The sequence below is a fragment of the Larimichthys crocea genome, chromosome XII (genome assembly GCF_000972845.2).
Source record: "Larimichthys crocea isolate SSNF chromosome XII, L_crocea_2.0, whole genome shotgun sequence".
Lineage (NCBI taxonomy): Eukaryota > Metazoa > Chordata > Actinopteri > Sciaenidae > Larimichthys > Larimichthys crocea.
The window spans coordinates 20,870,614-20,895,597 of NC_040022.1; the positions used below are offsets into that span (position 1 = coordinate 20,870,614).

The window sequence follows — 24,984 nt, forward strand, 5'->3', positions numbered from 1 at the left end:
CAAAACACAGAAACACACTTGGACTGTTACACACACAAACACTGAGCAAATAGTCTTTTCACAGACAGATTGATTTTTTTTTTCTTTATCTTTATACTTTATAGCATTTAATTATTCTCACAAATAAACGCTTGTAATCAAAGCATCTTATTGTCCAAAAATCTGCAATCATCTGATTGCAATAATCAACACAAATTTAACCAAGTCATTAAAAATAAAACAAATAATATATTAAATTAAATATGTCATATTTCATTTAGACTCTTCATAACTTTGGCTGCATATGTAATATAAAATAAATATATAATACATTTCTTAGCCCCTAGCTATTTTGATAGCATATCACATGCATTTCACAAACTAAAGCAACTACTTTATTATGCAACTAGTGCGTTAGCACCTGTGCATTTATCATCAGTATAATAACACTCAAAATATGCAGTATCTTCTGTCAAGCACAGCCATCTAGTGTATGCAGCTGACTGCCCCTGAAGTGAAAAGACGTCTATAGAGAGTTGATCTATAGTGAGACACCCTCTGATCTCAGGCACTGAGAGAGATGGAGAAGTGTTGTGGTCTGGGACTGGTAGTGGGTCTATTCTGGTGAGTGTGGTTTCTGTAAGTGAAAGAAAAGACAGGAGTTCTGTGTGTTCTTGTTCGTGTTTTTCTTCATGTTCACATATGATTTAAGGTATGTCGATGTGTATGTATGGACTTAAGGTGCCAGCTGTATCAGAGGGTGGAGCAGTGAGAGAGACTGACTGAGAGAAGCGGTCCTCTGGTGGCGTGACGAGAAACAACGTTGGAGCACTGGGCGGCACAGGGTGGCTACATCCAAGCCACATTGCTGTGCCTGGCGCCCACACTCTGCAACTTACACTTGTGTGGCGTAACCAGCAAATCAAGAGTCTTCTGGGAAAGATTGGGCCAGATCGCCATCATCTCTTTCCTCAGCTCTGCGTCCATCTGGTGCTTGTCAACACCACCTAGGCAGGTTCAACAAACACGCATGCGTGCGCACACACACACATGCACACATAGATAGATACACACCATGCCCAAGTATATGGGCACATATAAAACCAGCCGCATCATAAAAAAAGGTTTATTCATACACACACACACAAGTGCCCACAAAGCATTCAGATGGATACAAAAAGGCATAAGAAGGGACATACAAACATGAAAACAAAGACAAACAGAAGAAGTTGTGTTATTAATAAGGTCATGATAATAGATGCGATCAAAACATAACAATTCAGCTGAAGTGACAGAACCCCAATTCCACAGGATCTCAAACTTCAGCCTCACACACTAGTGGATCCTCTACTGCCATAGAAAGCATATTGTACTTAAGCTACAGAAGGAGAAGCTTCAGGAAGAGCTGAAGGTTTCTGGGTTCAGCACAGAAATAGCAGACAGCACTGCACTAAGGGGGAAATCAGAAAAAGGAGAAGAAACCATGTGAAGATCAGATCAAGGGAGGTAAGAGAGATTCCAAACCTTCTGCACCCTTGGCGATCTTGATGTCCAGTGCTGTGCGGATCAAGGCCATGAGAGTTGAGTTGAAGTGGACCGTGTTGTCATCAGCCACAGGCAGATCCATACGGAGCAGTCTCTGTAGGCGAACCAATCAGGGCGAGCGGTAAGAAAATCAGGGAATATACTGAGGTGGCATGTGTGTGGAACCTCCAGGTGACGGGGGGGAGGGAGAGGGCATTGAGTTGGTGGCAGGGGAGGGGAGCAGGGAGGGGTTGGGGAAAGGAGGTTGAAGGAGCTGTGCATAGCATCTGTAGCAAGCTCTGACTCTGTCTGCCTGCAACAAATGGTTCAGACTCAGCTAGAGTGTAAAATTTGGTATTTTTTTTCAAAAACCAAATTCACATGTAGGGAGTCACAGATTTGAATTTGTTTTGTGATATCAACAACATACCTGTGAGTGCAAAGGTATTAAATGAAAAGTATTTTATCACATTCATACCTTAACTTATATATTCCATAACCATAATGTGTTTCATGTATGTTTGTTGACATGCAAAAGACCTCACAGGTTAATTAAACCAGTGATCTTGAGCCTTCATTGAAGAAACAAGGAGGACAGGCTGAACAGAGGCTACTATTATCCAGAGCTCCCTCTAGGGGTTTGGAGGTTCACAGTGAAAACAACAGAGACCAGATGATCAACCAATAAACCAAAAACAACCAAGAGACCAGTCTAAGGAAGGGGTTTTCATTTATTGGTTTGATCCTTTGTAGGTCTTGTTGGTTTATTATTGAAACACCAATACACAGACACACACCAACTCACAGATGACAAAGTGACGTTTGTGTGTGTTTGGTGACAGAAGACGGCGACAACCCAGACATGCAGCATATCATGGCTCCCCCTCACATCCCGATTAAATGCTTCTCCTTTAATTCATCCATTAAAACTTTTTTTTCTTCCCCCCAAACCCTTCTTGCACATCCCATCCTCATGCAGCATGCAATGCACACGCAATATGCCTCACAGGACAAGCAGCTGCGCAGCCTTACACAGAAAGCATCCTCAGTTGGCGACATTAAAATGAGTTTGTGAGTTGTTGTAACGTGGCTGTTATTGGACGGGATAGGAAAATTTGTAGACGATGGGGCTAGGCTGAAGTGATAGAGCAAAAAGCTCTATCGCTAATTATCTAATGTCTAACGTGGGAAAAATGGGCACAGACTTAGAGGGTTAATAGGTGAGAGAGAGCAGCACTCTATGAAAAAGATATAAAAAGCAAAAAAGAAATGGTCACCATGGAAGTGTTTTGGTGCTAAGATGCTCAGGTGAACATACTCCAGGTATATGGAGGAAATATGAGGTGAAACAAAGTATTTCTTCTGCCACAACATAGACTTAATAAGAGTTGAAAGGGAAAGCTTGCGGATAAGAGATGATAGAAAAATTTAAAATCAATATTAATAGGTCATGAGTGGAGCATGTAAAGAGAAAAGGTGAAGAAAAATAGACAAACAAAAGACAAAAAAAAAAAGAGAAAGAAACATCACCACACTTAGTTGGCTGTGTCTATAAGAAAGCGGTCCTGCCTGAAGGCTCTGCTGTCTCTCTTCAGGACAGAGAAGGGCGAAGGTTAAAAGCAGTGGAGCTAGATGGGCCATTGTTCTGTGGATTGATTGGGAGGTCAAAGGTAAGGTTTGGATTTCTCTCATTGGCAAGGTGCTTAGGGAAAGCAGTAGGAGAGGTAAGACATAAACACAGAGATGGTAACCTGCAAAACTGCTCCGGTGATAATCTTGGGGCAAATTAAGATGTCAGGGAAGTTTTGCCAAAACCATGAATGTAAAGCATGTTAGGTTGTTTGGCAGGGGGATTAAGGATTCATCTTTTAGTTCAGGGAGGAGGCTTTTAGGAAAAAATGTCTTGGGGTAAAACCAAAAGGATGAGGAGAGAAAGAGAGGATCTAATATTAAGATCAGGGTTAAAAAAAAACATGAAGAGAAAGAGACAGAGGCAGAGGTAGAGGTGCAAAAACCTGGGTCAAATAATAATACATTTTAGTCCACACAGGGAACAATCATTTTTTTCATTATTAGTGCAATTAAGAGATCATAGATGGGAATTTCTCTATGAGGCAAGGAAACTATCCTATAAATTAGTTTGGTTTACTTTTCCTGACACATTATAATCCTGTATTTAAGCCCCATCCATATGGAACTGTAGATAGTATAAAATGTTAGTACTAATTGACCCCAGGTCTGCCGGAGAAGGAGAACATAGTTGGATAAAGCAATGGTTAGCGATGGAGTGATCTCCTGTGCCTACAGGCTGTTTGGCCGGCTGCCCTCTGAGGCACACAGTGATCTGCCAATGATGTTTCACGAGAGTGTCATGTCGGTCACAAGAGGTGTTACAGGTACACATGGTAACATGAAGGTAAATTTGTTGTTATCATTTGTGTATATTTCTATTCTGATAATTTGTGTACGATTAATTGTGTCTGTGTTGATTATATGACAGACAGGGGTTGGTGGTTATCAGCCATGCAAAAGGCAGGTGAGGGAGTGTTTATGTGTGGGGAGGGGTAGCAATATGCAGAGATGAGGGGGCTGGAAACAGAATAGAACTGCATTGACGACAGAACCAAAGGACAAAGAGAAGATTGGACTTGCAGATAGAAAAAGGCAGCTTGAGGGTTTGGAGCTGCTACATGAAGGGTAACGGAAAAAAAAACAACTGTTGTCTGTATGGTAACCAAAGGCTCTCTGAGGAAAACACATCACTGACACAAGTCCTTCTGCTCTCTCTACCATCAGAAATAACTGAAAATATCTACATGTAGATTGATATGACTTCGCTCTGTTGTGTGTTTGCAATGTGTGCATGTGTTTGTGTGTCTGCCCCATCCACAGGACGGAACGAGTCAGAGGACATAAGTCTAGTGGACCTTCCAAGCCCTGCTGCACACGCATGTTTCCTTTTATGTGAGCGTGTGTGTGTTCAGCAGTGTCTACATGTGTGTAATTTCTGATTAATTAATAACTTTTTTTGAATTTGACAGCACAGCTGAAGATAGGCAGTAAAGGCGAGATAGAGATAGAGAGAGAGAGCAAAGGGTCACAGAAATTAAACCCTGGCTGCTGCGGTAAGGACTTAGCCTTTGTATATATGGGGTGCACTGGGTGCTGTACCAGGAGGCTACCAGGGCACCCCGATAAATATCTTTAATCTTTAATGTTTTTTTGTACTTTACATTTCACTTTACTCGAAAAATAATATGACATTATTGATTATAATATGCGTGCCTTTTGCATGTTTGTGTGAGTGAGCTTGTGTGTCCATCGTACACGGCGCAAACGAGCTGAGAAGGTCCCTCTTTTCGTCCCCTCCTGTGGATACGCACCCCCACCTAACCCTTCACCCTAATTGTCTTGCTACCTCCACCCCCCCCCGATCCCACACCACCACACAACGCCACAACACCAACCAGCCCACCCCCACTTTTTCCACGAAAAAAGAAACAGAAACAGAACCAAAGGAAACAACAACACTAAGGTTTACACCACGTTGAGCGCTTTAATCCATGGCCCCTCCCTCCTGGACCACCCAAAACCCCCCCCACCCCGCGACAACCATAGGAAACTCAGGTGAAGATGGGGTCCTTTCTGACCTTGTAGGCCACCCGTGCTGGACACCTCTTCCCGAGGCCTAGTGGAGGACACATGTGCCTCAGCATGTCATACATTTCCCTGCAACTGATCCTGCCACTGCATCATCAGCCAGTGCCACCACCCCGTTTACAAAAGCACAAAAAAGAAGAGGGATGGAGACGTAGAGAGAGGGGAAGAGAGAGAAGAGAGGAGGAGGAAGTGAGAGAAAAGATGTAGTGAGAGAGAGATTGAGGAGACGATTTATTAGAGGATAGAGTTGAAAAGAGGGAATAAGAGACAAAAGGACCAAAAGAAAGTAAAAGAACAAAACAACAGAAAGACAAGGTTATTGGGCTGATATGGAGAAACTGTGGCCGAGTGGCTTCTCTATGAGCTACAGTACTCTTTAACAGTAGGTCATGTCAAAAAAGAGAGGGGGTAAATGACAGAGGGGAGGGAGACAACAGGAGGAAGATTAAGATTGGAATTTGAGAAGTAAATGTTCTCTTGTACTAAGACAATTCTGTGCAAGAAGGACATATGGTATATGTGCGTGTGTTTGATTCGGTGTGTTTGCAAAGAAGAGCAGGGCCGAGCTTGACAGCAGGCACCAAGCTGCTCCTGCTCGGACGAGGAGAGAGGGGAGGAAGAGGAAGGGGTGTCAATGCAGTTTCTGTCTTTCCCCCAACCCCCAAAAACCAAGAACAATGCAACACTACAGTGGGCAACCGTAGCTTGCTACATTATAGCCATGGCTCCACAGCAAGCAAAAAAGAAAAAAAAAAAATTAAGAAAAGAAAAAAGAAAAAAGATTTATTCTTTTGTGGTAAAACCTCTTAATGTGGATTTTTTTTTTCCATTTCACTTAGTGCATTTCACATGCTTCTCTGGGTGTCTGCATTGTCCCACACATTCTCTCAGCAGTTCAGAATGCAAGTCGATAATGGTGGAAAAGAAGTTGTAAAATTGAAATGAAAAAAAGAACAAAAATAAATAAATAAATAAATAAAGCGGCATTCAAACCATTCCTGGATGCTGTGGCTAGCAAGTGTGGTTGAGAGATTTTGTTTGAATGGAAGTCAAACCTTGCAGGCCACCCTATGGGGGCATTTCTTGCCTAAGCCGAGAGGCGGGTCGATAACTCGTAATAAACTGTACATGTCCTTATAATGAATGCGCCCGCTGCAAGAAGAATACAGGGGAGTTAAGAAACACACAAGACAAAAACTCTCTCTCTCTTTCTCTCTCTCTGTCTCTCCCTCTCTCTCACACACACACACACACACACCACACACACACATACACACACACATACACATACACACACATCCAGAAAGAAGAGAAAACATTGGGAGGAAGAGCACAAGATTGACAAGTACACAGTCTGAAAATGTTACAATATGTTTACTGTCAATAAAAGATTCTGTAGACACATATACACCTGAAAGCACCTATACACACACACACAGTACACACTTGTACTCTGCATGCCGCACATTGTTAAATGTGGTCCCTTTTTCTTTCTCTTACTCCTCGAGTAGTTCAACAGCCCTTTCCTTTCTCTCTCCAGTCCAACCCCTGACTGGATGTGTGTAATTAAGGAATTGAGTAGAAAAGCATGTGCTTGGTAAGCAGCTAAATGCTTAATAGCTGCTTGTGATGTGCAGATCCCCTCCTTCTTAAATATGTGTTCAATGTCAGCCATGTGTCTTTGTTCCCTGTGCAGTGGTGTCCATGTCATAGTCAGTAAGGTGCAGTTGATAATAGTTAACTGGAAGGGTAACTGGAAAACATGCAATTTATACATTTTTAAAAGTTACGTAATGATTTCTAAGGTAAGAAAAAGCAGTCAGCTATTTAAGTCACTATTTTTTTCCCCCTATTTCAATATTTTATCTATCCACGCCTTTCATTCTCTTCTTCCTTTCCTTCTCCTTTTCCCACATTCCCTGTTTGAAGTAGTCTATGTGCAGACTACAGGACAGCAAGAGGACAACACACAGGCACTGGAATACAGATACCATGGTATGGCATGTCTACCGTAGACATTTAGACTACAGTTTTGAACATGGCAGCTTTATTTGCAACGTAGACGTTGCCACATTAGGTTTTTAAGCAGTATGCAGATTCCAGAAGAAGGAAACACTCTGGGAAGGGGTTTCGGGGCAATTTACAAAAAAGGGGAGGAAGGGGAGAAGGAGGGAGGAGTTGTACGGTGTCAGAGAGATAACCAGATGCCAGATGAGGTTATACTCAGATCCGTTACAGCCCCCTTGCAGCTCTTTTGCTAGAAAATTCCACTCTATTACCAGCTGACAGTTTTGCTTTATTCATCTTTTGTCTATTTACCAATTGAAACCTCGTGGGCTGATGTTTTACACAATTAAAAAAGAACACAGTTATAGTATTGTTGATAAGTTACTGATTCCATTGCTTAGGCCTTGCTTTGTGTGATCAAGTCAAAACAAAGCACAAGGAATATACAGGTCTTAAGTAATGCCGTTAAGTAATTTGTCATTAGGTAATAATACAAGGTGCATCATGTCAGTATCATAACCTGCCAAATTACCATTGTGTGTCCGTATGTGTGTGTATGAGTGTGTGCATGTTACCACTCACCAGGCAGCAGGATCATACTCGGCCCATATTCTGACATACTCATCCAGGTGGTGTGGTCCCAGTATGGATGAATCTCGAGTCAGGTACTCAAAGTTGTCCATGATGACGGCTACAAACAGATTCAGCATCTACACACATGAACGCATGAACAAACACACAGGGAAAAAGGTATGGAACAGCACCAGAAACATGTTAAGGTACCTGACCATCGATGAATTCCTGATTTTTGTTCCCTGAGCTAAGAGCAGAGCGCCATAAATGGTCAGTTCTTTGTTTAGACAAAGACAAAATACGAGTGCTGGGGTGTGAAACAAATCTGATGCATTGTTCCTTTTTACACTTCTGAAAGATACTGAGTCATAAAACAGGGTGAGGGTGCAGATGAAGGTGTTGAATTATGTAGCATGTACTCACCAAGAATGAACAGAAGAAGATAAAGGAGACGAAGTAGAGGTAGGCAAACTGGCTGCCACACTCTGGGTCTGTATTCCCTGACAGGGGGTCACACTCCTTACCCCCCAGACACGCCAGCATGATGTCGTGCCATGCCTCTCCTGTTGCACTCCTAAAACACACAAAGAATTTCCTTAATTTTGGCGATTTGATGTATAAGGTCTGCTAATACTGTAAAAAAAAAAGATTCCCTACCCTAGAATTTGTTTAGACTGGCAAATAAACAATGTATACAGATTCACACATAAGCACCTGAACAGAAGCATGAGAGCCTGTACGAAGGTCCTGAAGTTGTTGTGCTGGTTGATGGCACTGTCTCCGTCTTCTTCAATAGCAATATTCCCAAACAGCTGTTGAATACAATCACATTGTTAACACTGTAAACAAGCTATAGTTGTTCATCGGTGACCTCTCTGGCCTTCTAGTTAACATTCTAAAATGTGCACAGCAACCGCTTCCATAATAATCATCCTCCTCCTCCTGTTATGCACCAAATCCTTATGACCATTATCATGATCCTCATTCTCCTCTACCTACTCCTTCATCATTGTCCTATGAAATATATTTAATATATTCCAAAAGCACTATAGCAATTTTTAGGTAGAGGTTCTCACCCACCTGCATCCCAATGATGGCGTAAATGAAGAACAGCATGGCAATGAGGAGGCAGACATAAGGCAGAGCCTGAGGGGAGACACATTAATCGTTTAGTCTTAAGTTGGATTCATATGAGTCCACTGTGCACGGCTGAGACCGCACCTAAGCATCATCTATGCATATATATATGTATATACAATATTGGATAAATAAAATAAACAAATGTGAATGCATATGATTTCTGTATGTGTTATGCTGTATAATTGTGTGTGTAGACCTTGAAGGACTGAACGAAGGTCCAGAGCAAGATGCGGATGGTTTCTCCCTGCCTCAGTAGCTTGATGAGACGAGCTGCCCTGAACAGCCTCAGGAAACTTAGATTGATGAAATTATTCTACAATACAGCCACAACATAACCGTAGAGAAAGGGAGACAGAAAGAGAAAGACAGACAGTAAGAGAGTGGGGTAGAAAGGATTGAAAGTTGAAGATGGGAAAGTAAAGGGGGAAGGAAACAGTAGAGATAAATGAAAGAGGGGGAAAGGACAGAAGGATTTGGGGTTGAAACAATGAATTAGTAGTTAGTTTTAGTGCAAAGTCCGCAAACAATTTTCCTTAGACAACCAACATAAAAAAAATGATAGAAAACAGTCAAACTCAAACTGAGGAAGATTCAAACTCAATACAAATCAAAGAATCAGGAGCCAAACAAGTCAAAGCAAACCAAACTCAAATCAGCAAGGCTCCAACAAGCTTTTCATATCCATTAAGTCCAAAACCAAACAACACACGGGAAAGGAGATCATTCAAATCTAACTAGTTTCATCCAATTAGGTAATGTAGTAGTAATTGCGGTGGGAATAGTGAGTAGTTAAAGTGCAGGGATGTCAGGACATTTCCTTGGAAAGACAACCAAATGCACTAATTCTCTCAAGGCAAAATATGCAATATTTTATCATGAAGCAAGCCCACAGCATGCAGATGTGCACTAGTACAAGGCAAACCAGTAAAGCTAATGGCAGCTGACGCAACATCCAATAGGATTGGCTGCCAAAGACATGTGACATTCTGTAGTGATGTCACAGCCTAATAAGAGCAAGATGGTGGTTGAAGGACCAACTGAGGTCGTGATAACATTAAGTGTTTTTTTTTTGTTTTAATTTTCAGACTCATCAGTGTGATTATGTGTCTTACAAATTTTAAAGAGCTGAGACATCTGTGGTGATTAAAATACATTTTGAATAGAGTAGTAATATTCATTTTTATTTGTTTTATTGTCAAAAATCTAATAATATATATTTTTAACCAATTTATGTGCAATTGGTATTACTGAGTTCTTCAACCACGTACCACAGTTAAGAAACAGATTACATAAAATTGCAGTTAAAGGTGCTATTGACATGAGACTTGAAGTACTCAAAAGGGACTGGCAGCAGACACATGCAGACTCCGTCTACAATACAGAATGTATTACATTGCGTATGTGTTGTGAAAATAAAGGGTTCCTGCCAAAGACATGCAAGGGGCAGCATGCATCACTTGTTCTCTCTGCCAGGGGCTTTAGATTCATCCTGTCGCTACTGGAAACACTCTCCCAGTCACTGTCATATGTGTGTCTATGTACGTGTATACAATAAACAGCTGAATTCTATGGATAGATGTAGTAATGTATTCCAGTTTATACAATCCTATCCTTTACATAACAAACTCTAGTTCTCTGTAAAGGGTGTACAGTATGGTTAGGATTTATAGCCGAATACAATATATGGGATGAACAGTGACTGGTAGAGAGATTAGTAAACTTGACAATTTAGGACTCAGTTCAGGGCTATGGGTTATGGGGGGTCAAGCAGAAACATGCACATTGCAGTTAAAACAGATGCAGTAAAATAAGATCTCCAAAAAATTACAAACCATCTACATGTGGATGTTGCAGATATATGGTTTATAGCGGCAAATTTTTGGATTTTTGGTTGGTTCGAAGAACAACCAGAGAGATTGACCAAGCCGGTTGTCATGGGTGGAGGATTCATAGTGCATTTTGATTGGACGGAATCACAGGAAGTAGTAGGGGAGGAGGGGGTGGGGCGAAGTAGATTACAGTAGATCATCAGTTAAGTTTGTGGACGATTTAAAGAAAGCATGTAAAAAAGATAAAAACAAGAAAGAAATCAACAGTCAATACAGAGACAAGTTAGTACAACAGCAGGTTTCTGTCTGCAGATTTTGTACATCCATATAGGATACCAAGGATCAAGACAGGAGGAGATTGTTGTAATTTATGTATAGATTGTAAACAAATAAATATGACTGTATACCAATAGAGAGTCACTGACCCTAAAATTTGGTTGGAGCATCAATTAAAATGAGAAGGCTTGAATCATTGGTATCCCTTGCTTCCCAGACAGAACTGGTAGGTAAAATGTGTAGGATAATGACTGTGCAGCTTTTGAATATGGTTTAGCAAATCCTGCACAAATGTGACTTTTGTACTCTTGTGTATAACTTGAACTTGAACCTCTTTGGATCAAAGCTATCCAAGAGATTGATACATCTCAGATACAGTCTATATATTCCATTCCTACCAGGTCTACCTGTAATTTGCAGAAGTTCAATAATTTAACACAAAGAAAACAAAACACAAACAGAACACAAAGAAAATGTTCAACTTGTGCTAATTCGCTCCAACCAGCCAATGTACCAGAATTGTTCAGACCATAGCTTTAGGCTCGCGAACAAGTATGGGTGTGTCTCTCATTTTTCCTGTCATATTTATACATCTACACGTGCATAATTTGCTCTGAATATTTTGGATGTGTAATGTGAGCATTTGCATTCCCACAATGACTTTGTATGTGTCTGAAAAAAATCTGTCCTGTCTGAACATACCTTTAGAATAATCTTTAAATAAAAATGTTTCAAAAATGACACTCCCAGATATATGTACTTATATATATGTCAATAGTTTCATTGGCAGATGCTACCTCATTCAGACAAAGAAAATAACCATTGTTTTGTGCCTGGTTTCATTTGACCTAAATAGCACTTTCAGGTGATAATAATAATAGATAATAGGCAACCTCAGGTAGCCACATTGATTTTGCCGTCTGATTTTGGGAAAGAACAGCTGTATAATCATTAACACAATCTAAAGTAGTGTTTTTAAGAGATGATGGGTGTCACTGCAGTACATAAAAATTGATTTTTACAAATATTATAACCAAGCAAATTGCCTGGCCATTTAACATTATCTACATAGTGACCAACAGACCATTTACTTTTAGCTATGATTTAAAGAATGGACCCATAACATTTATCCTTCACGTATTTATTTTCTAGTCCTGTTGTTTTAATTGTTTGTGTGCAGACAGACATCCAATGGACCATCAAGACTTTACTAAAAGATGTCTGACGCAAGGTTTTGCAAGAAGACCTGAGATGCAATTTGATAATTTCACTGGCTGCTAGGTTACTTGCAGGAGCTGTGCACTGGATGACTGCAGAGCAGCACCATACTTCCTGCCTTGCTGTCAGCATTGGCTAGCTAGAGTCTGGTCTCCTTATCCCACCAACTGGGACAATTATATAAGACTTTCAAGAGATGTTCACGCATGACTGAGCAATGCAAGACTCAACAGTGGCCTCTAACGCATGCTCTCCCCTAGCTCCTTGTCTTGTCGACTGTATGTTTTTAAACAATGTGACAGATGTACAAGGCCATTGACACATGCCAAAGCTCACCTAACAAATAGTCATACTTGCTCAACCAACATTGTTAATACAATATAATGTCCATCTATTCTCAGTACAGATCTCTTAAACATAAACGTTTATATAAATACAGATTCTGTTACTTACCCCGAGCTCTGTAACCAGGATGTCAGTGATGCTGCCCAGAACTGTCACACAGTCAAAAATATTCCAGGCATCTTTGAAATAATTCTGTGAGGGAAAGAAGAGAAGAAAGAGAAGACAGAAAGGGATAGAGAAGATGGAGGGATGATGAGGTGAGGAGAATGTGACAGTTAAATGTAGAGGAACATGGATGGAAGAGAATATTGGCAGCGAAATGCGCAACAAAGGACATTGGGTAGAGACGGGCCACATTGATATAACAATGATATGGCAGGGTTTAAGTAATATTAAAACAAAAGTGAAAAGTGAGTGTGAAATACAGAAAGACACAGAGAGAACAAGAGTCAGACAGGAAGAGAAAGGGAACAAGAAAAAAAGACATGTCAGTGTCCGACAGGAACAGGAAAGAAATCAGATAAGACAAATGGACCATCAGTGACGGCAGGTTGGATGGATGCCTGCAGACAGGCTAGGGACAACTTGTACTGCATCAGAACACTACACCAGCCATCAAACATCACATACTGTAATCACTGTACATCATAAACCAAACCGCATACCTCTCCTATATGTGATTAACTCCATCCATACATTTATCCACAGATATACATAATTATAGATGTTTTCATTTTGGCTTTAGAAGTAGAGCGACTCAAAGAGAAAGAGGGCTAGTGAAACTGTTCCGAGTTCTGCTTCTTTCGCTCTCCTACATATTGCCTGCAGCCAAACTGTGCATTAGACAAGTGGAGGGAAAGGAAGAGAGCAAAGGAGGTGGCTATTAAAATAAACCACCTTGACAAACACACAGTGTGTATGATTGTGCATGCTCAGTGTGTGTTTGTGTGCACTTTCCCAGATTCAAATCCTATCCTGCCTAATCTCCACCTTCTTTGTAATCTTTGCCTCTCTCTTTTACCGCCTATCTGTCACTCACATTCTTCTAATTACTGTATTACCATCCCCCCTCTGTCCTGTACCTCCAACCAACATCCACCCCCTAAACTATCTATTCAACCTATTTTTTCCTCATCTTCCTCCCTCCCATTCCTCTGCAGCTCCGATGTCTGCACACTTTACTGCTGACTTCTGGCAGTTTTGTATTTCTTTTTCCATAAATATGTACACAGTAATTCAGGACAGTCTCCCAATGTAACAAAATAATGGACAGGGCTGCAGTGAAATCTTCCACGACATGAAACCGTGTCTAACTAAACCTATTGTTTTCTACATCTGAGTCCCTTTTAGGCATATTGAGTCTTACTATTCACCAAGATATGCTTAGTGTCACTACACTACAAATATAGCTATTATAATTACAGAAAAACACAACATAGAACTTTTTCCCTGGGCTTATAAGCTCAGAGTGGATCCCAGGCATGGTACTAAATTTTAGGTGATGCTTTCAGCAGTCGGGGCTGTCCAAACACAACTTCTTTTTCCCAAAATGAAATGTTAAAAATCTTTCTGGAGTATTTTTCTTGTTACGTTTATGTGCTGAGTGAATTTCAGCCTTCGGCTCTGCATTTTGTGTCCCAGAGGACATCTGTATTGTCTCACTGTTATTCACTGCCTGCTAACGTTAATCTACGTGGACACAGTGATGCCATTTAATCATTTTCAGCACTTTCTACAAAGATACAGTAGAGCAGTAAATCCTCACCACACACAACCACACATACACTCACCAGTACTCCAAAGGCGATGATCTTGAGTACACACTCCATGGAGAAGAGGGCGGTAAACACTATGTTCAGGTTGACTAACACAGCTTCATAGGTATCAGAAGCTCCGTCATACTATAAACAAACACACACACACACAGGCAGCGCACACATTCATACCAACAAAACAGTGTACAAATAGAAGAGAATGGATTGCCATACACACAGATAAGTGTGCATTAACGTAGACACACGTACAGACACACACACACACACACACACACACACACAGGGACAGAAAGGAGGAGGAGTATGAAGACATACAAAGAGACACACTGTCCGGCTGTTCATGGAGATTCAGACATATTCATTAACATGTTTTTATCACAGGAAATAGTGTACACAGTCCAGCCTAATGTTTATGTTTTGTAACTGAGAGGAAGACAACGAGAGATGAAGATACACAGAGAGAGAGATGTTAACTTCAGCAACTTAATCATAAGTAGTCCATGTTGTTTTGTTACTGTGTGCATTACTGTTTGTATGTTTTATAGCATGTAGACTTTTTACCTTCATCATCAGCACAACCGTGTTGAGCGCGATCATTGCCATGATAGTATACTCAAATGGCGGCGACACCACAAACTCCCACATTCGGTATTGGAAGCTCAGCTTGTTCTGAGGCATGTGGCGTGTCAGGGGCCTGGCGTTGATGGCAAAGTCTATACAGGCTCTCTGCAAAAAACACACAAAATAATGATCTGATCCTGCTACGATCTTCTCCTGTCTTCCCTTAAACTATCCCTTCTTCCCTACCTACCTCAGAGTTCTAATCCTGCCTTTCAGTCACCCTCACAATATTGATTATCTCCATCCATCCTTCACTCCCTTAATCTTTCCTCACCTCGTTCTTTTCTAAACTGTAGTCCTCCATCATCTTGTCTCCTTGCTCCTGGAAGGTGATGATGATGAGAGCCACGAAGATGTTGACGAAGAAGAAGGGGAAGACCACGAAGTACACCACGTAAAAGATGGACATTTCCATCCGGTACCCCGGGCTCGGGCCCTGGTTTTCATAAGTCGCATCCACTGAATGCTTCAGCACCCTGCAGAGGAAGTGGGAAAAAGGTTATAGGTTGTCAAAAAGCACGTGTGCTGCAGTTGTGCATGTTCACGTATACTCACTGCGGCCACCCCTCTCCGGTAGACACAGTGAAGAGGGTGAGGAGGGCCCAAGCCACGTTGTCGTAGTGGAAATCGTACTTCTTCCACTCCCGCTTCTGCGCCTTCACTTCGTTATCACGTTCATACACTAGATACTCGCCCCTGAAACACCACGTCACATGCCACAATGTGTAAAAGGGAGGGTTTGCTTCCAATGTATGTATTTTTGTGTTTCTGCATAGATGCTGAAAATGCAGAGGGTGCATGGCTTCTACTCAATATTAAAAAGGTGACCACAGCATTTTCATCACTCAGGGTAAATATAGTTGGGATACTTCCTGACCTGCAGTCGCGCGCAAACTCTTTGGATTCATCAGTGCAGTAAAAGAAGCGTCCCTTAAAGAGCTGCACAGCCACCACAGCAAAGATGAACATGAAGAGTAAGTAGACGATCAGGATGTTGAGCACATTCTTCAGAGAGTTCACCACACAGTCAAACACAGCCTGAGGATCAAGAAAGAGAACAACAGAGGGAGAGGTCATTATTGCATGAAAGAAATACATTGCCTTGAAATTATTTGTGTGGTTTGGTCTAGGATTGTGCAAATGCAACTTGAAAACATCTAAGAGCATACAGTATGTACATTTCAGTGCAAAATGATGATTGATCAGCTGTCCCCCATGCTTAAAGTAAAAAGGTAACCTGAAGTCAACCCTTTCCATGTAAACATACCTTGAGTTTTGGAAGACGTTTAATAGTCTTCAGAGGTCGTAACACTCTCAGCACCCTCAGAGACTTGATAGTGCTAATGTCTTTTCCTTTGCTGCTCCCCCTGTATGTGTACACACATGCACACCAACACACCGTGACAGACAAACACATACACACACACACACACACACACACACACACACACACACACACACACACACACACACACACACATAAAAAAAGAGTCAGCAGGTTCAGGTAGATATGACAGGCTTAGTCCTCTTGATTCCAAAATGGCAGTGGGCTGCCATTCCTTGATGGTATTTGTGTCCGAGTTAACTCAAAATGAGTAACTGCGTCTGGGTTAAATACATAGCAACACATGCAGCATTGCTATTATATTATGCTTTAGCCTTATTTCTAAGTGAGAGGTTAGCATTGTAGCTACATGCTAGAGTTAGGTGGTATTTAACTACAGTACATGCTATGGGAACACCTTGATGCCATTCCTGTCTGAATGCTATATAAGGGCTACACTTGTTTGCAATGTATTTCAATGCCTTACAAAGACGGCTAAAGTTCCGGCTTGCACATGCCCAGCTAATGGTGAAATATTTTCATGCTGCATTGAAACCTTGCTTTCCATGCTGCAGTATTTTTTTTATTTTTTATTTTTTTTATTTCTAAGCAGCAGTTTGAGTGACGGAGAACTCTATTCTACACAGAGGCATTTGCAGAGAGAGTTTAGTCGTGATCTCAGTGAGACATAACCCCTTTATATTTCATACCCTTACATTTTATGTCAGCAGCTGACTAAGGGAAGCCTTGTTTAGAGTGGTAACTCACAGTACAGCACTTTCAGTCCCTCCTATTAACATTATGACAACTTAAAAAAAAGCTATATCTTATAGTTTGTCCCATAACTTTAAACACAAATCACAATTTGGTCATGTTACAATGGGTTAAAAGTAAAAGCTAAAAGCGATTAAAAAAACGTGAATAAACAGCCAAACTCTCTCTTTTGATGACTCAACCAGCGTATTTCTATCAACAATAAACTACAACTAGGATGAGCTGGTTTCACAGCATTGTTCGAACAGCATGGAATCTTGTCTTGTAGGCCATTTTGGCAAAGACAAAGATATTTCAGCGAGCATTTCCTGATTGAAATGCTGTGCCAAACCTCGTTCTTTGGTCACTTTGGTTTTCTAGGTACACGTGTAAGGAAAAAAAAAGAAAAGCAAAACGTACTGAAATTTGTTCACATAGCTAAAAACTAAATCAAGCCTGCCAGTTAACAAACTGACTGTGTGCTTTAGTACCAAACTACAGTAAATATCTAAAGGAAAATACAGGAGTTAACTGATGCTAAAAAAGACACTACTGTTTACGTAAATAGGTAGTTACCTTCTTCTCATGATTGTTTTTAATGTTTCACATATCTGATATGAAGACAATAAAGTCAGAGGTCACACACAGTGATCCTTAGGGGAGAAGACAGCTGTATGTACAGCTGCCTGTGTCTCACAGCTGTTATACCAGACGGTTGACTGCTGGTGTGTGTGTGTGTGTAGACTTTGTGTGTGTAGGTGCCCACACACGTGTGTGTGTAAGTATGTGTGTGTGTGCAAACCAGCAATTTCCTTATAGGGTCTTCTTGACAATTACTGCACTAATTATATTTTTCTGTGATTAACGCAAAAATATCAAATCTCTGTCTGAATCTGTGTGATTCAGTTGAGGACCTGAACCTGACCTGTAGTTGTGTTTGAGTCAGAGCTGTTCCATGGTGAACAATGGCAAAAAAAGGTAAGAACAGACAAGTACGAAGTCAACTGTGATGAGGGATGGATGAAAAGGAAGTAGATGTGTGATTAGAAGAACAGGCGCCGAGAGTGCAAAGGAAGAAAATGGGGAGGAAAAAGAGAGAGAACTTTACCCGCCGCCGCTGTTGTGGTCCAAACGGAGAAATGAGAAAGGGGTGAGAGACAGCAAGACAAAGGGGAAGAGAGACAAAAAGACAAAAGGTGGGAGAACAGAATGGGACACAGAGAAAGGGGGGATTTCCGAGGGAAAACATCCATATGAGAGACAGAGAGAAAGAAAGAGAGAGACAGAACACAAGGCCTGCTTTTGATTAGATCAACCCTCCCACCCAAAGTCTACTGTTACCAGATCTATCACACACATGCACATTAATCTGAACAAAAAGCGTGACTAGAACACAGCACTGAACTACCGCCATCATTTCTGACATTTCATTCATGACAGGTTTACAGGCCAGATGTTGGGTTTAGGAGTGATTATTACTGGATAAGATGGAAAATATCAACAGTAAAAAATAATTATATTATAATTGTATTATTATATATTTGCTTATTTGCATTAATAATTCAAAACCATATATAAACTGTGATCTGAAACCTTATTAGTTAAACCACACGCCAGTGCTTCGCTTACTATAAATAAGGGCATCGCCTGGTGAAAAAAAAAAAATCTCTAAATGTCAAAGTATCCCTTTAAGCGAGACAAACTCTGTCAATTATCATGCGAGTGTTTCTGCATTGGTGTCCTGTCTGGACATAAAGCTCAGTCCGGCTATAGAAATGTGCAGGACAGCGGCAAAGGAGGTCCAAGACACCAGCAGCCCTCAGACCAGACTAATTGGATTAAAGGAACGATGAATATCTTCAATGAGGCTGCTGAGCCTTTCTGGAGTGCTGTTTGATTTCCACCAATTGAATTAAGGCACTATCTAGATGTGTGCGAGTCTGTTCTGACTGGTTCGGATCTCCCTATCAGCCATTACTCCCATATCATAGTTAAATCTGACTAAATAGGTTCATCTGGCTTAATTGATTGTTTTGTGAGTTTGTCAATACAATACAATATGTATCAGAACCGCTCTATAGTTACAGGTACTCATTTATTACTAATATTTTGTTTTCAACATTCACGTAAAAAAGCTGAAATATGTTTATCTGCTATGTGTGTTTGTAAGCTTGATTTTATTTTGTCTGTAATTACTTGATTATTAGCCCATAGTTAACATTTCCCTAGGATGTATAGACCCACAGAGAGAAGAAATACAGACATATATAAAGTTGACCCACATATAAATATGTAACACAAAGAGGTTAGGACACAGAAGAACACAAATATATACACACACAAACAGAAGCACAGACAGGTTTGTGTACCACATATACAACTACAAATTAGGGGGGAAGAGTGTTAGTGGAAAAACACACAAATAAAAATGACTCAGAGAGGACTGGAGCAAAAGCCAGTCTTATAGATGGGGCACCACCACTAGAACCCTGGAGCACCTGCCAAGTTCACGTTGTCTTTATAGGACAAGCAGTTTCTCATCTTCATGTTGACCTCCAAATAGCAAACTAGGTGTGTAATTTTTGTCATCCTCAAGCACATGCTATACTGCTGACATCCAAAGACAGGCTACATAACCTGGATAATGCGTGACCATGTTTAACACAGAACAGGTCCCTCAAAAACAGAATGATCTTAATTTACCATTGTGCAGTGCTTTAAGTTTTACTGCAATTCAGCTTGCGCAGATTTAAGGTAGTTTGAAAGCTGAGTGAGGACAAAAAAGGTTTTAAGGTGCACTGAAGGCATAATGCAAGGAGATACAATGCTGGGAACATGTAAATTACAGGGGTTTCTTTGGTTTACACTTGGCAAACTTCCTATCAGCTTATGACTCTAAGTCATGGAGAGTGAAGACAGGACCAAGCATAGTTTTTAAAATGCAGTTTGCACCATGCATGCAATTATTTATGTTACAGCCATTCCCATTTTTGATATACATGGTAATTTAACTATTAAAATTCTTCCAGGTGAGATCAAACATTTGTGGGGCATGTGTGTACAGGCATGGTTGTATTTCATTGTATTTTTAAAATTATGAAACAGGATCAAGCACATTCTTATTCTGCAGATCACCTGTGAGAGAATTTGTGTTGGAGGATACAGTGTTACCATTACTTATTGTACTACATGTCTTGTCATGTCAAACTATCGCAATGACACATTACATTTAAGGTTGACTGTGGTCCTGAAGGTCTGCTTGTCTTCATATTCCCCCAAACCATGCAAAAGCATGACAGCAAATCCCAAAACTCACAATTCATGCTTGGTACCCAGCAGAGTGCTCATAAACTAAAGCCTAACATCACCCAGTTATTCAAATGTAACTGTACTTTATCCTCACAGTCATGCAGATTAAGTAGGGTTTAGAGTACCTGCTTTGCCGTGGAGAAGGGTGTGGAGATATTTGGGGGCCAGCTCAGCATGACCTGGCCTGGCTTTGCATGGGCCTTAACTCTAGAACGCCCTGGGCACTAAAGGGTTACAGGTGCAAAGGGTGGTCCTCACCTCTCACAGGGGGGAGAAGAGGTGGAGAGGAAGGGAATGCTGGGATACTATTTTTTTTTTTCATGTTGGGGCATAGGGGATTGGTGGGGGAGCTTAGAAATGGCAAGACTGAGGTAGCAAAGTTAAATAAGAGCACAAAGGCAGATAAAATGGCCAACTGCAGAGGATTGGCCATTTGTAAGCGTAGGTATGAAACAGTTTAATGGAAGAGAAGAAGACAGCAGACTGGAGGATGGCTGGGAGAAAATGTGAGAGACAGTATGAAAGAACAGAAGTAGAAGAGAGAAGGAGAGGAAGGAGAGGCAGAGAGAGCCTGAATTGGGTGAATAAGGATGATGTGATGCTGTACTCCAAGGTGCCAGTGAGGCGGTAGACAGACAAGAGACGAGGAGGAGGAGCAAGGGGGTGGAGAGAGGAGAGGACAGCAGGAGGCGGAAGGGAGACTTACGTGAAGGCGAAGGCCACCAGAGCACCACTAACCACTATAAAGTCAAGGATGTTCCACAAGTCCCGGAAATAAGAGCCCTGGTGCAAGACCAATCCAAGATCCACCATCTTCAAGAGAAAAAGAAAAGATGATTATGAGATGTAAACGGCTGTTAAATGGGTGTGTGATTTGTCCTTTGTGTGTCTACTCCTCGTTAGGGCTGGGCTTCTCAATTCTTCTGGAGGAAGTTGTTGATTCTTGATTCCAGACATTGCCTTACCTTTATCAGCATCTCAAATGTGAACACTCCTGTGAAGACATAGTCGAAATAGCGCAGCACCTGCACAAAGACAAAAAGGGGGAATGATTTGTTGGTGCAGTCAGCTAGTCTCAGATGACCATTTCACACTGAGGTGCAATTTATTTAGAAATATGGATACATAGTTATGTTAAAACATGTATAAACAGACAATAGCAGTGGTACATAATATATGTCAACTTTCTTACATTGTTGCGAGGGGATTCGGGCCAGACCGGGTCTTCAGCGGCCAGGGCAATACTGCTCATGGCAATGACCAGCAGGATACACATCTCAAAATAACGCAGGGTGCAAATGTAGTGACATGCCCGGCGAAACCTAGAAGCAAACAAAGACTTTTTGTTTCTTGTGCATCTGTTTGTGTGTGCACATGCAAGTGTTGTAGCTGGGGCTATAGTATGTAGTATATACAATGGAGTAGATTTATGTTCCACCCAGGATTTAGCTCTGAATCCAAAGATCAACTGTTGGGTGAATACCACAAGAATGGACTCCTCTGTATGTCGGCATATTCATTAATTTATATTCATGTTCATTCATAGTGTAGATAGTTTGTGTACCACATATACAATTAGAAATTAGGGTGGAAGAGTGTTGTATTGCATGTATTGTAACAATCCCACGTACGGGTTGGTGGTGGACAGGATGAACATAGAGCTAAAGGGAGGCATAGGCCTGGGTCCTCCTTCACCTCCCTTCTCATCATCATCATCATCCTTATCCTCCTTCGCTGGTAGAGGCTCTGTGTTGGCATTCTTATTGACTAGATCAAAGAGGAAGAGGAAGATGGGGTGGACATGAAAGTTTGTTATTCAAGAAAACAGTTGAAGAGACAACAGACATTTATTCTGTCCTTACCCTGCAGTATGGCATTGGTGGATGGAAAAATTGGCATGTCTACAGCTGTGTAGTCAGGGTGGGGCAGCCTGATGACGCTGTTGGCACGTTGATGTGCGATGCTCCCATAGCTATCTAATGTGACCAAACTCCCATGAGTGCCACTGTTAGCAAGATGGAGGGCAGATCCAAAGCCAGGGGCCACCGTGTGGTTGCTAACTGGATTAGGGTGAACCTCACTAGGTGGGGTAGAGCCAGAGACCAGTTTGGTATTCATGAGGTTGTCCATGTCTTCACTGTACTGGCTGTCCTGCCTTGAGAGGCTCTTCTGGATTGGCCGTGTGGTAGAGAGGTTAGGAACACTGCAATCCCTAGAAAAAGCGAGGCAGAAGAAACAATTGGTGACAGAAAAAGGAAAGTTGCGATGGAGAAGAGAGAGTGAACAAAAGAAAGATGAAGATACCAGCCAGAGAACGCTAAAGAGAACAGACAAACTTTTTGGATCAGAGGATATCAGAAGACAGAAAAAACATTTTAGTAATTTTTGCAGTTGATATTTGCATCATATCTACAGCCATGGACATACTTCCTTCTGTGTTGGCACATCCTCTTCCCCTCGCCGTCTGTTTGATTGCCATGGCGATTTCTTCTTGGCCTCCTCTCACTGCCATCACCAGCTCCCTCCTGTTCTCCCCCTTCTCCACCTCCATCAACTCCTTTACTCTTATGTCTCCCTGGTTTTCCAGCTCCTCCTCCGCCATCCGCACCATCTTCTGCGCATTTTCGATGTGACCTGGGCTTCCTGTGCTCTGACTGCCCTCCGCCTCGGCTACCACTCCGGGTGTGGTGATGGCGTCTGGACGGCCTCTCCTCTGAGCCTGGCCCAGGGATCACTGTAGCATCCAATCGGACATGTGAGGTGTGGTGGTGGTGCTCACCTTTACGGCTCCGCCTGCTCTCTGTGGACTCGCCCCGTTCCAAGGGAGGCCTGACTGGACCCGAGCCTCCTCCACCACCCCCTCCTACTTGGCCACCATGTTCATGGAGGCGTGTTTGTCTGTGGAGCTCATCAGCAGGGTGGTGCTGGCTGAAGCAAAGGTCTGAATTGTTTGCAGTTGTCTTGTTGGTGTTGTTGTTGCGGTTCTCATGGGGATCGACCACCAAGGGTCGATCCAGGTGGGTCTTCATGTCTGGACGGATGTGACGTGAATAGTTAACCTGCATGAGGTACAGTAGATACAGAGGCAACATAGAGAGGGTGAGACTGAAGATAGAAGAGACAAGAGACTTTCTAGCTAGACACGAAGTGGCAAAAATTTTCCAGCCAATATACATATGGCAAATCTACCAATAACAAATAATATACTTCATCATCATCATCATCATTGCCGTCACTTGTGTACACTGATAGCACAAGTCTAGGGGCCTTTGTTTGCCTTGTCCTTTACATTGTTGTGCTCCTCCCTCCCTGTCCTTGCCTTCCAGCGGTCGTCAGGGTCCAGCTCATTATAGAGGGCCTCGCGACTGGACACCAGAGTCTGTCTCCTTAGCTCCTTGGTGCGTTGTTCCCAAATTGACTTATTGATCCCCTTATTGTGGTTCTTCTGCTGCTCCTTACTGCAAAATGAAGCAGGATGAAGAGAGAGAAAAAGAGAGAGAGAGGGACAGAGAGAGAGAGAGAGAAGGAGGGGGGAGGATTGACAACATTAAAGACATGTTTAAAGACATTTATTGCTGTGAAAATATACACACAAAGCCATGGGAATGATGTGAAAACCAACATTGAAAATATAAGTACATAAAATAGCCAGGACATAAAGACACACTGGGGGCCACAGACATTTAAAAGGATTATTTGGCTGGACCTATAGAACAAGGCAGCTCAACAAAACAAGGTTCTGGGTGTCTACACAGCTTGCCAAAGAACTGGGCAGGACTGCCCTAATTTGGAAAACCATGTCGGGACACAAAATGGAGGATAACACTGAGGCAAGGTCAGAATTTATTTCATATACATTAATCTATAATTAACCTACTCAAACTGAAGTATACACAATTTAATGAACAAACTTCAAGGAGGACTAAAAGCCAAAATGGCACCCCCAAAATCCCCACCAAGCTTAACTGAATGGATGGCAAAGTGACTGAGGGGTCTTTTTATCTACTTGATACAAAACACTCAAAAAACTGTCAGTGACCACCTCCTTTCTTACCCTCCAAAACCCCTACCAGTAATCAACTTTATTTCCCTTTTCTCCCAGGGCCAATAGTCAACCACAGTAAAGCTACAGCCGTACTGCGAGGTGCAGGCAACAGAAAATGTACTCTTAAAAATAAGCCAACACAAAAAACAAAAAAAAAGCTAAAGAAAGCCAGATATGTACTTCATAAAAAAAGTTAGGAACAAAGGAACAAGGAAAGTATGGTGTTTTAAAACACAAAAGAAAGCAAGGAATGGTTGTAAAGTCAATCAACAGAAGGGATTCAGAAATGAATAAACAAATAAATAAATACCAGTCCAGAAAGGGGTCGGTAGCGTTGTGACACTCACTGTGTACTTTGTTGCTGAGGAGGGAAACAGCTGGTGAGTGAGATGGCACGAAAGAACAGAAGGAGGATTTCATTCCAAAATGGGCTATCCATCCACTATTTAATTTATTCTACCTTGAAACATGGTCACTAATCAAATAAAATTGCCTTTAAAGTATGAATTACAAAAAATAGGTGACATATATTCCTGAAATGCAACAAATCCCAAAGAAATGGTCAAATGTTTGGCAAAAATATTCGACATTTTGGAATGTAACCCT

General features: G+C 41.6%; 1 protein-coding gene across 15 annotated transcripts in view; it reads right to left on the reverse strand.

Annotated features, from left to right (window-relative positions):
• Window positions 1-24,984, reverse strand: part of cacna1aa (calcium channel, voltage-dependent, P/Q type, alpha 1A subunit, a) — an 80,675-nt gene that overhangs the window by 12,995 nt on the left and 42,696 nt on the right. For 6 of the 15 annotated variants that reach the window (XM_019269783.2, XM_019269773.2, XM_019269779.2 and 3 more), the window contains exons 19-43: window positions 24,689-24,739; window positions 23,623-23,791; window positions 22,761-23,392; window positions 22,196-22,545; window positions 21,965-22,100; window positions 21,526-21,655; window positions 21,299-21,358; window positions 21,040-21,146; window positions 18,133-18,141; window positions 16,215-16,314; window positions 15,825-15,985; window positions 15,503-15,643; window positions 15,222-15,423; window positions 14,888-15,052; window positions 14,342-14,452; window positions 12,660-12,743; window positions 10,716-10,718; window positions 9,080-9,196; window positions 8,824-8,889; window positions 8,458-8,555; window positions 8,167-8,317; window positions 7,753-7,880; window positions 6,219-6,315; window positions 1,504-1,618; window positions 879-986 (exon numbers count right to left, since the gene is read on the reverse strand). In XM_019269783.2, the coding sequence (XP_019125328.2) occupies window positions 879-986; window positions 1,504-1,618; window positions 6,219-6,315; window positions 7,753-7,880; window positions 8,167-8,317; window positions 8,458-8,555; window positions 8,824-8,889; window positions 9,080-9,196; window positions 10,716-10,718; window positions 12,660-12,743; window positions 14,342-14,452; window positions 14,888-15,052; window positions 15,222-15,423; window positions 15,503-15,643; window positions 15,825-15,985; window positions 16,215-16,314; window positions 18,133-18,141; window positions 21,040-21,146; window positions 21,299-21,358; window positions 21,526-21,655; window positions 21,965-22,100; window positions 22,196-22,545; window positions 22,761-23,392; window positions 23,623-23,791; window positions 24,689-24,739 (3,491 nt within the window). Of the gene's footprint in view, window positions 1-878; window positions 987-1,503; window positions 1,619-5,153; window positions 5,251-6,218; window positions 6,316-7,752; window positions 7,881-8,166; window positions 8,318-8,457; window positions 8,556-8,823; window positions 8,890-9,079; window positions 9,197-10,715; window positions 10,719-12,659; window positions 12,744-14,341; window positions 14,453-14,887; window positions 15,053-15,221; window positions 15,424-15,502; window positions 15,644-15,824; window positions 15,986-16,214; window positions 16,315-18,132; window positions 18,142-21,039; window positions 21,147-21,298; window positions 21,359-21,525; window positions 21,656-21,964; window positions 22,101-22,195; window positions 22,546-22,760; window positions 23,393-23,622; window positions 23,792-24,688; window positions 24,740-24,984 lie in introns of all 15 variants that reach the window. The other 9 variants (XM_019269780.2, XM_019269772.2, XM_019269782.2 and 6 more) reach the window with 9 other exon arrangements.